General features: G+C 48.3%; 1 protein-coding gene and 1 long non-coding RNA gene across 2 annotated transcripts; one reads left to right on the forward strand and one right to left on the reverse strand.

Annotated features, from left to right (window-relative positions):
• Positions 1-393: 393 nt before the first annotated feature.
• On the reverse strand, positions 394-7,638 carry LOC118577166. Its single transcript, XR_004944172.1, has 4 exons — positions 7,055-7,638; positions 6,358-6,426; positions 5,549-5,714; positions 394-448 (listed from the first exon to the last, which is right to left on the reverse strand). It is a non-coding gene; the product is annotated as an uncharacterized LOC118577166 (long non-coding RNA).
• On the forward strand, positions 7,217-9,566 carry Lsm10 (LSM10, U7 small nuclear RNA associated). Its single transcript, XM_036177239.1, has 2 exons — positions 7,217-7,426; positions 8,801-9,566. Exon 2 carries the CDS (start codon positions 8,825-8,827, stop codon positions 9,191-9,193), a length of 369 nt encoding a protein of 122 aa, XP_036033132.1. The 5' UTR covers positions 7,217-7,426; positions 8,801-8,824; the 3' UTR covers positions 9,194-9,566.
• The last annotated feature ends 5,377 nt before the right edge of the window (positions 9,567-14,943 follow it).

Here is a 14,943-nt window from a genome sequence, read left to right on the forward strand (position 1 = left end):
AGCAGGAATGTGCTTCACTCCAGTCTCAGCATGGCCCCAGGTGAGACCCAGGGGGTTAGAATGTCCCCAGACAGCCCTGCCCCCTGCATTCCTCCCATTGTCCTTCCAGCCCCTTTGTGGCTGTTTCCTCTTCCCATCTGAACTGCTCAAGCTGAAGAGAAGACTCAGTCCAGAGCACCAGCTGCTTCCTGAGTACCCAGGATCAGTCTGAGAACCCACATGGTGCTTCCCAACGGTCTGGAACGTCTGGACCTCCAGTACCGGGCTTTCTTCTGGCCTTTGCAGGCACCAGGTGCACACATGTTACACAGACAAACATGTAGGCAAAACACCTAGGGACATTAAATATATAAAAAATAAAACGGTTTTCCTCTTATTCTTACCGAGTTAGAGGTGAATGAGGGGAAGCTGTAGAAAAGACATGACTTCAATTGTTGCCCAAAGAAACCTGGGATAAAAAAGAAGAGAAAAACTATTCAGCCTTCAGTTTCAAGAGGAAAGTCATTTTGTAGTTGTTACCGTCCATTTTTAAATGATAAAACTTTGGCTGGAGCTGGTTGCACACATCTTTAATCCTAACACTTTCCCCACCCAAGAGAGGGTCTCACTATGTAACCTTGGCTGTCTGAAACTCACTCTGTAGTCCAGGCTGGCCTCAAACTTAGAAATCCACCTACCTCTGCCTTCAGAGTGCTGGCATTAAAGGCATGAGCCACCACTGCCCAGCTTTACTTTTTTTTTTTTTTTTTTTTTTTTTTTTTTTTGAGACAGGGTTTCTCTGTGTAGTTTTGGTGCCTGTCCTGGATCTCGCCCTGTAGGCCAGGCTGGCCTCGAACTCACAGAGCTCTGCCTCCGAGAGCTGGGATTAAAGGCTTGTGCTGCCGCTCCCCCACAGTTATTGTTGAAAGGATAAACGGCGCTGATTGGTTGGCAGAAGAGTCACAACGAGCCATGGTTACCAGAGTTAGAGTGGGCTTTATTAGAAAGAAGAGGGGACAGGACGGAGAAGCCAGGCCTGGTGGAGGGAGGGAAGCAGGGCAGAGCAGACAGCAGAAAGGAAACAGAAAAGGGAGGGTGGGGGTGGGGGGGTCTGTGTGCAACTTTTTAAGGCAGAGATTGGTGATCACGTGGTGGTACACAGTTGCCTGTAACACCCTGATGACACAGGGTGTTACACCCAGAAGAATGAGAGCAGGATACTAACAATTGTATTTTATGTGGATGGGTATTTTGCCTGCATGTATGTCTTTGTATCACATGCATGCTCTGTGTATCACATGCATGCAGGGCCCACTGATGTCAGAAAAGGGCTTTGGATCCTCTGGAACTGGAGTTACAGACAGTTACGTGGTGGCATGTGGTTGCTGGGAATTGAACCTGGGACCTCTGTAAGAGGAGCAAATGCTCTTAACCACTGAGTAATATCTCTAGCATTATACTGAGGCAGGAGGAGGAGAGGGTTGTGAGTTCCAGTTCAGCTTGGGTTACATAGTCAAACCCTGACTCTAAAAATACAAAAATGAGGTAAGATTTTTAGGTATATTGGCACTTGCCTATAATCTCAGCTCTTGGGAGGTGGAGGCCAGAGGATTGGGAGTTCAAGAGCAGCCTCAGCTACATAGGCCCAATGTCAGCCTAGGTACATTAACATGAGACATCAACAATAGCACTGAGCTGAAACACACCCTGCTGGGTGGTCACTGGCTCCAGATTTAAAGGCTGCTGAGTCCTAAGGACTAAATCCATAGAGTAGTTAACAAGGATCACAAACAGTTTTACTATTTTCTTCAGAGAAAATATTTTCCAGTTTCAAATAACTCTGGACTTTGGAATTATAACCTGTGTTTATGTTTAAACACACACACACACACACACACACACACACACACACACACACACATTTAAGTGGAAAATGCTGAAGGACCACTGAACTTGATGTTGTATTTACAAAGCTATATCTGTATAAAATAATGATTATAAATGTTTGTTGAAAAAGGTGAAGTACAAATACGAATTTAACAAGAAGTTGTAGATTTTCAACACTGTACATACAAACTCCTTTGTTACAAATAAATATTTATGCTTCTAAAAAAAGAAAGAAAGAAATTCAAGAGTGGGTTCTGGAGAGGGCTCAGCAGTGAAGAGCACATCCTGCTCCTGCAAGGGACCCAGGGTCTTACTTTGTCCTCTTGGCTGGCCTAGAACTCACAGACACTCACCTGTTCTTCATGCAACTGTGTTTTACAGCATCCTGTATCCAAAAAGCAGCAGCAGAGCAGGGTATGGGGGGGACAGCCCAGCAGTTAAGAGTACCGAATACTGGGTGCTCTTCCAGAGACCCAGGTTGGGTTCCCAGCACTCCCACAGTGGCTCACAACCATCTGTAAGTCCAGTTCTAGGGGATCTGATGCCTGTGGGGAGAGTTCCCACAGAGCTGCACCTGGTTTGGCTCCACAGGCCTAGCACCTAGTCTTAATCTACCTTTTGTTTCGGGTTGTCTTTTGTTTTCTCTTGTTACTCTCTAAGTGAATCTTCTGAGAATTCCTAAGGGTACAAAGCCTATGCAGACTTGGTTGAGGGACAATCCTGAAGACTGTGATATTCCTTAACTGGGAATTTGCATTTGGCATTGTCCCTTTGGGGAAGCTTAGGTGAGAGGTGTTGGGGATTAAAATGAACTTGGTAAAAAGGTGTAAATTTGAGAACAATAAAAGGGCCCTTTAGCGTGCGTGGGGGTGGGGGTAAGAGGGTGGGGATGTGGGGGAGGGTGGGGGTGGCACACGCCTTTAACCCCAGCACTCAGGAGACAGAGCCAGGTGGATCTCTGTGAGTTCAAGGCCAGCTTGGTCTACAGAGTGAGATCCAGGACAGGCACCAAAACTACACGGAGAAACCTTGTCTCAAAAAAAAAGCCCTTTTACTAAACTACAGTGGACTAGTTCCTAGGGATGAACCCCCTAACAGCTGGGAAAGGCTAAAGATTCATTCTTGAGGTGCCCCTCTCTCTTGATTCCACAGACCCCAGTGAACCTACACCCACACTCTATATTCAACATACGCCCTCTTCTGGCCTCATTAGGTACTGCACAAGCAGGGTGCACTACATATGCTCAGGCACATACACATAAAAGAAATAATATAAAAGGGGATGGAGGGAGGGAGGGACGGAGGGAGGAACAGGTGGGAAGGAGAAAGGAGGGAATAAGAGAAATTGCCGTGATTACTGAAGGTACCCAGCTTAGTAAAAAATAGTGGAAGCAAGCACAAAAATAAGAAAACCTACTTTTGGTAAGGTCTGGGTGAATTTGTCCCCTGGTGACTTCCACATACCAGTAGGACATGAGAATATGCCACAGAGATACCTGGAGAAAGGACATCTGCAGAGCAGTCTGGGCTGAGTGATGGGTATGGGACTCAGTGGCGGAGTAGGTAACTTGGAGATGGGTGCTGGACCCGAGGAAGCCTGGTGGAGCCTTGTCCCCAGTTCTAAAGGGGACCTTAGCAGTTTACTCCCAGGAGCTTTACTGCTCAGGTAGCACTCTGACCTAGATTCTGATGGGAATAGTTGTTATGATATATTACGTGGGGACCCCGAGGGTATCCCATACATGCAGAGAAACATGCTGGCATGCTGGGCAGATGCAGCGGTGGGCTGGTGGGTGCCCCCACTCCCTGCGGGCATGGCAGAGAGGCGGCAGGTGGACATTCACAGCCCAGATACTATATCCTCAAGGAAATGGTTTATTACAATAGAGAGATGGAAAGAAGATAGGAAAGAGGGAAAGAGGAGAGAAGAGAGAAAGAAGGGAGAGGAGTACAGGCCTCATGAGAGTGGAGAGAGACAGAGACAGAGAGACAGACAGACAGAGAGAGAGAGAGACAGAAGACAGATGAGAGAGAGAGAGAGAAAGAGAAGACAGACGAGAGAGAGAAAAAGACAGACAAGAGAGAGAGAGAGAGAGAGAGAGGTGAGCAGTTTTCCCTTAAGAAGAGACTTCTAAGTCAAGACATAGGGTGGCCCCAAGGGGCAGAATTTCAAGGGGGCAGGTCAGAATATTAACAATAGTTATCTATGGTTTTTTGTTTGTCTGGTTGGTTCTTTGTTTTTCAGGAACTCAGAAGCCACTCAAACTGGCTGAAATGACCAGTCCTTCCCCAAGGCCTGTGCAAGTGTCCCGTGGGTGACCTTTGAATTTTGGACCAAACTCTACACAACAGGAAAACTGTGGACTTTTCAGGGCAGGTATCATGTGATGATCCGGGAAGTCTGATAACCCCTGTGCAGAACACAAATCATTCACATCTTTTCCCCCAGTTGCTTTCTCTACCGATCAAGCCATCTGGTCTAGGGAAGGCAGGTTTGAGGGGGAGGGGGGGTTCTGTCTTATATTTGGGTGCCCCATGAATAAGCTTTTTCTTTTCCCAAAACTCATAATTTCAGTGATTGGCATAACACACAGTGACCCAAGCAGACCTTACTCGGTAACAATATGATCAGATAGAGAAGGACCAGGGCCAGCAAGGTGCCTCCCAGTATTTGGGAGGCAGAGGCCAGAGGATCAGATCCAAGGTCCTCCAGGCCATAATGAATTCAAGGCAGCATCAGCTACAGGAGACCCAGTCTCAAAGCAAAAATCTCATTAAAAAAAAAAAAAAACTCACTTTTTAAAAAAGATTTATTTATTTATTACATACACAGTGCTCTGTCTGCATGTATGCCTGCAGACCAGAAGAGGGCACCAGATCTCACTACAGATGGTTGTGAGCCATCATGTGATTGCTGGGAATTGAACTCAGAACCTCTGAAAGAACAGCCATTGCTCTTAACCACTGAGACATCTCTCCAGCCCAAATAACTCCTCCCACGCCATACAGGGTTTCTCTGTGTATCTTTGTGCCTTTCCTGGAACTTGCTTTGGAGACCAGGCTGGCCTCTGCCTCCCCAGTGCTGGGATTAAAGGCGTGTGCCACCACTGCCTGGCCATAACTCACTTTTTTTTTTTTTTTTTTTTTTTTGCTTTTCGAGACAGGGTTTCTCTGTGTACCTTTTCCTGGAACTCACTTGGTAGACCAGGCTGGTCTCAAACTCACAGAGATCTGCCTGGCTCTGCCTCCTGAGTGCTGGGATTAAAGGCTTGCGCCACCACTGCCCGGCCATAACTCACTTTTTAAAAAGTTATTTTGGGTTGGGGATTTAGCTCAGTGGTAGAGTGCTTGCCTTGCAAGCGCAAGGCCCAGGGTTCAATCCTCAGCTAAAAAAAAAACAAAAAAAACCTTTAAAAAGTTATTTTTCAGACAAGAGTGGTGGCACTACAAAGGGCACAAAGTAGCCTGACCACATGCTTAGGGACCCAGACACAGGTGCCATGACAGGCTTACTGGCAGGTACCACCCAGTCCCCAGAAAAAGTCATAAGCTAACCCCAACCGGGAGGGCCAGCATCTAAGGGGAAATATCTGACATTGCAAACATTTCCAGCACACACCTATACCCCTAGACAAATGTCAGCCAATCAAGGTCCTGAACCTGGAAATCCCTCACCCCCTACCTCTACTGTGAGTGTCTGGGCTTGGTACTCTTCGACGGTGATCATTCCACTGTGTCGGACACCTGGAGGGTCCAAGCTCCAACTTGCTTGAATAAAGGCTCTGTGCTTTTACACAGGGGATTCGGTGGTTCTTCCGTGGTGGTGGTCTTCTGGGGGTTCCTGAGATCTGGGTATAACAGCGCATTCCTATAATCCCAGCACTCAGGAAGCAGAGGCAGGCAGATCTCTGTGAGTTTGAGGCCAGTCTGGGCTATAGAACAAGTTTCAGGACAGCCAGGATTATATAAAGAGACCCTGTCTCAAACCCCACCTTCCTAAAAATAAAAAAAGAGCACCCACTGCCTTTGCAGAGAACCTGAGTTGAGTTCCCAGTACTCACATCCATCAAGTAATTTACAACAGGCTCACAACTATAACTCCAGTTCCAAGGGATCAGACATCCTTTTCTGACCCCTGTAGCCAACACACACACACACACACACACACACACACACACACACACACACACAGACTTTTTTTTTTTTTTTTTTGAGACAAGGTTTCTCTGTAGCCCTAGCTGTCCTAGAACTCGCTCTGTAGATCAGGCTGGCCTCAAACTCACAGAGATCCACCTTCTTCTGCCTCCCGAGTGCTGGGATTAAAGATGTATGCCGCCCCCTCTCTCCCTGGCCACCTGGCCACACAGACTTTTTAAATAAAGATGCTATTTTTAGGATCTGGAGAGATGGCTCAGCTGTTAAGAGCACATACTGCTCTTTCAGAGGACCTGAGTTCAGTTCCAGCACCCATGTCAGATGGCTCATAGTCACCTGTGCCTGCAGCTCCAGGGAATTGATGCCTTCTGAACTCTGCGGTCAGTCACCTCTCACACAGCATACCTTCACAAAGAAACATACAAACAGGTTAATTAAAATTTTTAAAAACCTGCTGGGCTGTGGTGGCGCACGCCTTTGATCCCAGCACTCAGGAGGCAGGCAGATAGCAGTGAGTTCCAGGCCAGGTTGAGTTGAGTCCCAGGACAGCCAGGGCTGTTTCACAGAGAAATCCTGTCTTGAAAAACCAAAAGGTAAAATAAAATAGAGAGAGAGAGAGAGAGAGAGAGAGAGAAAACGTATGTAAAAATTAAAGTAAATCTTACTAGATTTTATTTTTAATTGTTAATTAGTTACAGGCAGTTGTGAAATTTGCCAAACTTTGGCCATCTGCAATAGTATAAGCTCTTAAGTGCCAAAGCTCAGCAGCTAAACCATGTCTCCATAGCTCTGTGTTTTCCTTTTTGAGACAAGAGTCTATCTATGGAGCCCTTGTTGTTCTGAAACTCTCTATGTAGACCAAACAGACTGGCCTGGAACCCACAGAAATCCACCAGCCTCTGCCTCCAAGAGTAGTTGGAATCAAGGAGTGTGCCACCATGCCCGGCCAAATTCCGCAATTTTAATCAGGTGAAGAACGTTCATCTTTTTTTTTCCCCTTGGGATTAATTTCTTAACGAATGCTCTCTCTCACCCAGCACCATCAGCTCAGCAGGCCATTATGAGCTACAGCTCCAAGCCCCAAGCCTACAAAAGGAGGCAAAGCAGAGACGGAGGAGGGGGTGGGGCGTGCGGTGCGCGGCCTGCTGGGACTTGTAGTCCGCGGCCTGCGAGGCGCATGCTCTGACGTGCTAGGGCGCCTGCGGTTGCCATGGCTTCTCCGAGCCGAGGCGGGTGGCGCAGCTAGACGCGGGCGGGCTTTGGCGGCGTCGCGCGCGGAAAGCGGAAGGCATCACGCGGTGGGGTCGAGCGGTCTACTGTGGGGACCAGGGCGCGCTGGAACCCGGACCGCTTCTTCCCCTGGAGCACTGGCTGCGGACTCTTCTTCCCAAACCCCTTACGCGCGGTGAGGAGAGGGGCGCTCTCGGAACCCGGTTTCTGGGATGAAACTAACAAGCTTGACCGCTAGTGGCAAGCCCCCAGGCCTCCCTTCCTGGAAGTGGCGGAGCCGGAGTTAAAGTCTGGACCTGCCTGGAAGTCTCAAAGACTGTTCTTTTGGATTGTGTTAAGGCCGGGTGTCACTCTGTAGAGCAGACTGATCTGGAACGCGGAGATCCGCCTGCCTCTGCCTCCTGAGTGCTGGGATTAAAAGCGCGCATCTTGGCCAGGTTTGGCTTGTAGAGTGATAGTATTACAAGTGTGCGCCACCATGCTTCGCTAGATTACATATTAACAGGTCCCTGGCAGAAGGACATACACAAAGTACAATTTACAGCAGTGGTTCTCAAGCTCATTGACACATTAGAATTATCTGGGGTGCTTTTAAAAAACAGTAAAAATTTATCTAGGGTGGTGGGGTTGGGGGTGCATGTCTTTAATCCCAGCATGCGGGAGGCAGAGGCAGGCAGATCTCTGGGAGTTCAAGGCCAACCTGAGCTACAGGATGAGTTCCAGGAAAGGCGCCAAAGCTCCACAGAGAAACCCTGTCTCGAAAAAACAAAACAAAAACTTAAAATGAAAAAAAAAAATAAGGGGTTGGGGATTTAGCTCAGTGGTAGAGCATTTGTCTAGCAAGCACTAGGCCCTGGATTCGATCCTCAGTTCCAAAAAAAAAAAAAAAAAAAAAAGTATAAACCGCGCATAGTGGGGCAGGCCTTTAATCTCGGCACTAGAGAGGCGGAGGCAGGCGCATCTCGTTTCAGGCCAGCCTGGTCTACAGAATGAGTTCCAGGAAGCCAGGACTACATAGAGAGATATCTTATATCAAAATAAATAAAAAATAGGATCCTTTGCTGCGTGTGGTGGTACACATCTTGAATCCCAGCACGTGTGAGGAAGAGGCTGGTGGATCTTTGTGAGTTCCAGACCAGATTGGTTTATATATCAAATTCGGGCTAGTCAGGGATATATAACAAGACCTTTAAAAAAAAAAAAAAAAAAAGCTGGTTTTGGTGGCACACATGTTTAATCCCAGCACTTAGGAGGCAGAGACAGGCAGATCTCTGAGTTCAAGGCCAGCCTGGTTTACAGAGTGAGTTCCAGGACAGCCAGAGCTGCACTGAGAAACCCTGTCTTGAAAACAAGCAAACAAAACAAAAAAACCCTGAGCCTCTCCTCCCCAACCAAATGAATCTAGATCTCTGGGATGTGTGGGATGTAGAGGCCAGGCAAAATTTTCCACAGGTGATTCCAGTGCACATTGAGGCCTCTGGACCACTGGTGTGGAGCTGAAGGGCATGGCCGAGGTGAGTTACATCTATTTGTATGCTCCTGCCCACAGTGAGCAGCCAGCCAATGTGGAACAATGGCACTGAGCCACTCCGTGAAGGAGCGAACCATCTCCGAGAACAGTCTAGTCATCCTGTTGCAGGGCCTCCAGGGCCAGATAACCACTGTGGACCTTCGAGATGAGAGTTCAGCCCGAGGACGCATTGACAATGTGGATGCTTTCATGAACATCCGCCTGGCCAATGTCACCTATACCGACCGCTGGGGACATCAAGTTGAGCTGGATGACCTCTTTGTGACAGGCCGTAATGTCCGATACGTCCATATCCCAGATGATGTGGACATCACCAGCACCATCGAGCAGCAGCTGCAGATCATCCATCGTGTGCGCAACTTTGGTGGCAAGGGTCAAGGTCGGCGAGAGTTTCCCTCCAAAAGGCTGTGAAGCTGTGCCCTCAGTGAACTTCCAGTCCCACCTCAGGGTTCTCCGGTGTTCTGAGCCAACTCCTTGCCACCTTTCCCTACCAATGACCTGGTGTCTTGAGCGACACCTGTCGAAGATGCCTTTCATAGGGTTCCACTTTCCAGACACACTCTGGGACCCAGAATTCCTTCTGTCTGTGGCCTTGGGGTAGGTGACAGTCCCTCTATTTGATCATTTCCATCTGGAATCTCCAGTTTATGGATTGACCACGTCTATCAAGGAGTAATCGATTCTGCCAGTGAGGATTATTGTGTTTGGAGTGAATCACCTCTAACTCTCCACTTCTCTTGGAGTTTGTTTCTTTTCTCATAAAACCAAACTTGGATACACACAAGTCTGTGCCTGATGTTGCCTGGTGTACCCTGGGCTTCTGGTAGCCTCTGTGTAGTAGCAGCAGAGTGCAGGTTCCAAGCTGGGGAGCACACCAGGTTTACCTAGAATGGGGTCCAAGCAGTAGTTTAGGTTTCCCAGGTAACATGAAGAAACCTACTAAGAATACTCAAGCAGTCAGGTGCAAAGTGGCCTTTCTGTTGAGAGTCTTGGGGAAGGGGCTGTCATCTTAGTGTTATTTCCTGAAGCTGAGAGTCTGGGGCGTCCTGGGCCCTCTCTTCAGGCTTGAGAGTTCAGCTAACAGGAAATCGGTGCCAGCCAGGCATAGTGGTTTACAGGTGTAATCCTGGCTCTCAGGAAGCTAAGGCAGGGGGACCAGCATGGGCTGAGACAGAAATCCTGTCTCGATACAAAAATGAGCCGGTGGTGGTGGCCGCAGCACACACCTTTAAACCCAGCACTTGGGAGGCAGAGGCAGGTGGATCTGAGTTCGCTGGCCTACAGAGTGAGTTCTAGGATAGCCAGGGCTACACACAGAAACCCTGTCTTGGGGAAAAAAAAAAAAACAACAACAAAAAACAGGCCAGTTGTGGTGGTGCACACCAGTAGGATTTGCTGAGGGAGGCTAAGGCTGAAGGATCATGAGTTCAAGTTCTGCCTGGTGCATGCCTTGGATTCCAGCACTCAAGAGTCAGAGGCAGGCAGATCTCTAGCCTGGTCTATAGAGAGAGTTCCAGGACAGCCAGGGCTACACAGAGAAACCCTGTCTTAGAAAAAGCAAAACAAACAAAACAGTTCAAGAAGAAAGAAAATGGTCCAAGGAAGTAAAACAGAGAAAGGAACCACTGCAAAGATCTTGAGGTAGGAAAGCCTGGGGTGACTAGCATTTCTGTGTGTCTACGATGAGAAGGGCAGGTGGGCAGAGCAGTGAGAGATGGGTAAATGACCTGAGGCTGTGGGCAAGAAGGGCTGGTTACTCCTTAAGAGGAGGCCTTGCTGGAGATTGAACCCAGGGCCTATATTAAGCATAAAGTCTTACCAACTGAATACACCTCAGGCCCTGGTTCCGATTTCTTGAGACCCTGCCCCCAGAAAAAAGAAAAAAGAAAAAAAGTAGAATTTGTTTTTGTTAACCCACTCTGCCTTCTGTTTTGCCCACCTCAGAAACTTAATTGTGTGACCAATCCCCTTATTTTCTTAATTTGGATCCTAAGGGCTTCCCTACCCTGGCAGGGAGTCTAATTTGGGGCATCTAATTAGCATCCCATCCACTCAGAGTCTGTGGTTGATATCAGCCTTCAGAGGTTGCTCCCTGACCAGAAGACCCCTTCATCAGTCACTGCTGACTCAAATGTTAGGCTTTTGGTTTGTTTGTTTGTTTTTAATTTTTTTTGAGACAAGGTCTCACTATGTAGCCCTGGCTGTCATGGAACTTGATATGTAGACCACGTTGGCCTCAGACTCAGAACTCCACCTGCCTCTGTCTCTTGAGTGCTGGGATCCAAGGCATGCATCACCTCAACGCTGCTCAATTTTTTTTTTCCATGTGTGTATGAGTATTCTGCCTACATGTATGTACAGGCACCATGTGTATACCTGGTGTCCTTAGAGGTCAGAAGGCGGCATTGGCTACCCTGGAACTGGAATTAAGGATAGTTGTGATCCATTGTGTAGACACTGGGAACTGAATCTGGGTCCTGTGCAAGAACAACCTTAACTACTGAGCCGTCTCTCCAGCACAGAATTTTTTTTCTTTGTTATGTTTTTGTTTTTGTTTTTCGAGACCATTTGTGCGTTTGTGTAGCACTGTCTGTCTTGGAACTTGCTCTGCAGACCAGGCTGGCCTCAACTCGAGAGATCTACCCTTGGAGTCTGCCTGGCTCCTTTCTTTCAAAGCCAAGAGTTTCTCTGTGTAGCCCTGGATGAACTGGAATTCACATGGATCAGACTGACCTCCAACTCACTGCTTCTGCCTCTGAAGTGCTGGGATTAAAGATAAGATCCACTACACTCAGCACTGTTGGGGTTTTGTTTGGTTTTTGAGATAGGGTCTCAAGTGTACTAGCCTGGCCTTGAACTCTTGGTTTTCCTGCTTCCACCTCACACCACTGCAGCCAGCTTAGGTGTCAGGTTCTTTTTTGCTTTCCTCAGGTCCTGTTAGGCCCAAGAAGTTCTTGGATCTTAGATCAGTTAGGTCAAATGCAGCCCACAGCTCCAGAGTTACATCTCTCTGGAGAGTCTTGTTGCCTCACAGAGGGCAGTGAGCTAGCTCCTGTCTCCCAGCAGCTCCTGAGTCCCAGCTGCTTGCTCGCTCCCCCCACCTCACCCCCCCCCCCCCACTCCACACCCCCACCCCCACCCCCGTCGTCCATCTGTCTGTTTTTACACACACACACACACACACACACACCAGTCTCAGGTTCCCACATCTACTTGCTTCTCCATAGAAATTCTTTCCATTCCTACTTGAAGGCTGGGCTTTTGGAATTCAGAAACTAAAAATAGTCTCTGCATTCTTTTGTGTCTTCTATCCCCTAAGGTAACAAATGGGGAGTGACCTAGTTGTGAACAAGAGGGACCCAGGAACACCAAGGAAAAGATGGCTGTGTGTTTCGAGATGGCATTGGGGTCTCGAATGCCATGGCATTTGCTCAAGCTTTCACATCCACCCTTCCTGCAGCCAAAGTGTGGGGGGGGTGTCTCAATGCTGGCAGAACCCCCAAGAACTCTGAATGCTCAAGCAGCATTGTTCATATCCATCTGTCATTCTTGGAGAGAATTTGTGGGGGAGGGGCTGCTGTATGCAGGGAGTAGCCCACTGAAGCTCCGAGAGCTAGATGGACATGTAGCTTACATGTTGGCTCACGCCTGAGACATACAGGGGACATTGATATCTCCACCTCTCGGCGTGGCTCGGCAGATGGGACTTAAACCAGTCCAGTGAGCTGGCTGAAGGGCCAACAAGGATAACCAGGGCCCTTGAAGTTTTCATGACTGTTCCAGAAGGACCCAGAGATACAGTGCAGAGTGATGAAAGCAGCTTAGACTCTGCAAGGGGTAGAATTATGCCAACAGCAAGGTGGGCATGCCCACTAGCTAGTTCTGACCACCCACTTAGTGGCTTCGATAAAAGGCTATGATAGTGACCAGCTGGGGGTGGTAGCATGACTTTGTCCTAGTGCTCAAAGGCAGAGGCAGGTGGATTGTGAGTTCAAGGCCAGAGATACATAGTAAGACCCTGTCTCCAAAGTTGGGGTGGGGGCAGGGGAAAGGTATTATCAGTGAAAAGGATAAAATGACCTGTGGAGGTAAGAACAGTTAAAAGTCTTGAAAGGTGGGAAGGCTGAGGACCATGAGCCCACTCTTATTATGTCATAGCTGAAGAAACAGGCTCAGAGAGGGAGGAGACTCTTTCCCCAGCCTGTGGTCAAGTTAAATCAGTGCTGCATAACGGTGGTCAGAAGTAGTCACGGCTGCTATGCCCTATGTTGGGAGCTTGGGTGAGCTCCACAGGGACAGAGCTGCAGTCTCACCCTGTGTATTAGCAGCCTCATCAGACAGATGTACAAAACGATGTGCTTAAGGTGAACAACAGAGCGGAGATTTGAAATCAGGCCTACCTAGTACCAGAGTCCATAAAATTTTGTGTTTGTTTTTAATACACGGTCTCATGTAGCATAAGCTGGCCTTGACTTTACTGTGAAGCCACTGGATCTGGTGGCGAAGGACTATGATCCAGGCTGATGGGCAGATTAAGGCAGGATACAAATTCAAGGCCAGCTAGTACCATAGACTGAATGGAGAGGCCAGCGTGAGCAACTTACCGAGACTGTCTCAAAAACAAAAGCACTAGAGATAAAGCTCAGTGGTTAAGTATCTATATACCATAGAAGAGGCCATAGGTTCAGTCCTAAGCACCAAAAAAAGCAAAACCAAAAAATACCAAACCTCGCTTGCTCAGGGCTTGGAACCCGGACACGGAGAAGTTAAAAACCAGCCGCTAAGGAGAGCTGGGGATCTGAAGCCTGGAGGCTCCTGGGGGAGAGGTCTTCTCCCCTCCCCCTGCGATAGTCCAATCTGCTTGTACCTTGTCAAGAAGCCATTTTGAACTGTTTTGACAGGTGTCACTGTGTTATGGCAGCACCATCTGCCAGTGAACCGGAGTAGAAGAGCCAGCAGGAAACTCACCACACATGTATGTCCCAGAGATCCTTCAGTTGGTGTCCTGATGACAGGTTTTTTTTAATCTTCTCTCGCTGGCACATTTAGTTTCTATTCCTTACCCTCCTCCCCTCCTCTGCTTTGTTAAAAATCCTATATTTCAAGTCAGCTGAGAGTCTACAGGGAGTGGGGATGGTGTTGGCACCCAGTGTTCATCTTACTGATAATCTGGAAAAGCCAAAACTCATACCTGTCAGAGTCTTCCCCCTTTGTCAGAGAGAGGAGCAAAGTGGGCCTGGCTTCTGGATGCCTGTCTGTGGGTCATGCGCCTCACAGAGGCTGCCTGACTGAGATCAGTGGGCATTTATGGGGAGTGGTGGGCTGATGTGAAATTTATCGGGTCCTCTCAGAGATGGTTATCTCCATTTGCACTTAGTTACCTAGCTTGTAAGTGATACAACAGCGATTCAAACTCTCGCCTTTTTGGAATCCACCAAACTTTCTTCAAGCCACAACCCAACCATTATTGGCTGAGTGTCATTGCAAAGGTCACTCCCCTCTGAGCTCTAGCTTCCGCAACTGTAAGCCGGTCTCTAAAGTGCTTCACTTTGCATAAGAAACGACCTTGGGTTTGCGGGTGGTGGCTCACGCTTTTAATCCCAGCACTCAGGAGGCAGAGGCAGGTGGATCTCTGAGTTCGAGGTCAGCCTAGGCTATCGAGTTTGTTCCAGGAATGGCGTAAAGCTACACAGGGAAGGAAAAAAAAAGAAAACGATCCTGGGAGCTGCTCTGATTACTGTTGTTATTCAGCCTTATCCACCAAGCATTCAAAAGAACTAAGAAAGGAATATTGGCTGGGACAGCTAGACTTCCATTAAGACCAGCCTTCATGTCCCGGCAATACCTTGTGAAATGACAAATGCACGCTTACCTCTAGCAGTGCATAGGCGTGGCCACGTGTGTCTACTCGTGGATACAGAAGGACCCGGGAGAGGGGAGGAAAAACTGAGAGTCACCTAGCACCCGTTAGCTCCGAGACAAAGGAATGGGACACCATGGCTGCTGGTATTGCTGCCACCGGGCCCTTCTGGCTGCTTCTACATGGCAGTGGAGGGAAGCCAGGCTTTCCGAGGGCCCCCAGTGAGTCACCAGACTGATGCAATCCCTTTAAAGGGCTCATCTGCTGGTGCAAGAAGCTGATTCATGGAGGGCGTGGTTGC

This window comes from Onychomys torridus, chromosome 2 (genome assembly GCF_903995425.1).
Source record: "Onychomys torridus chromosome 2, mOncTor1.1, whole genome shotgun sequence".
In the NCBI taxonomy this organism is placed as follows: domain Eukaryota; kingdom Metazoa; phylum Chordata; class Mammalia; order Rodentia; family Cricetidae; genus Onychomys; species Onychomys torridus.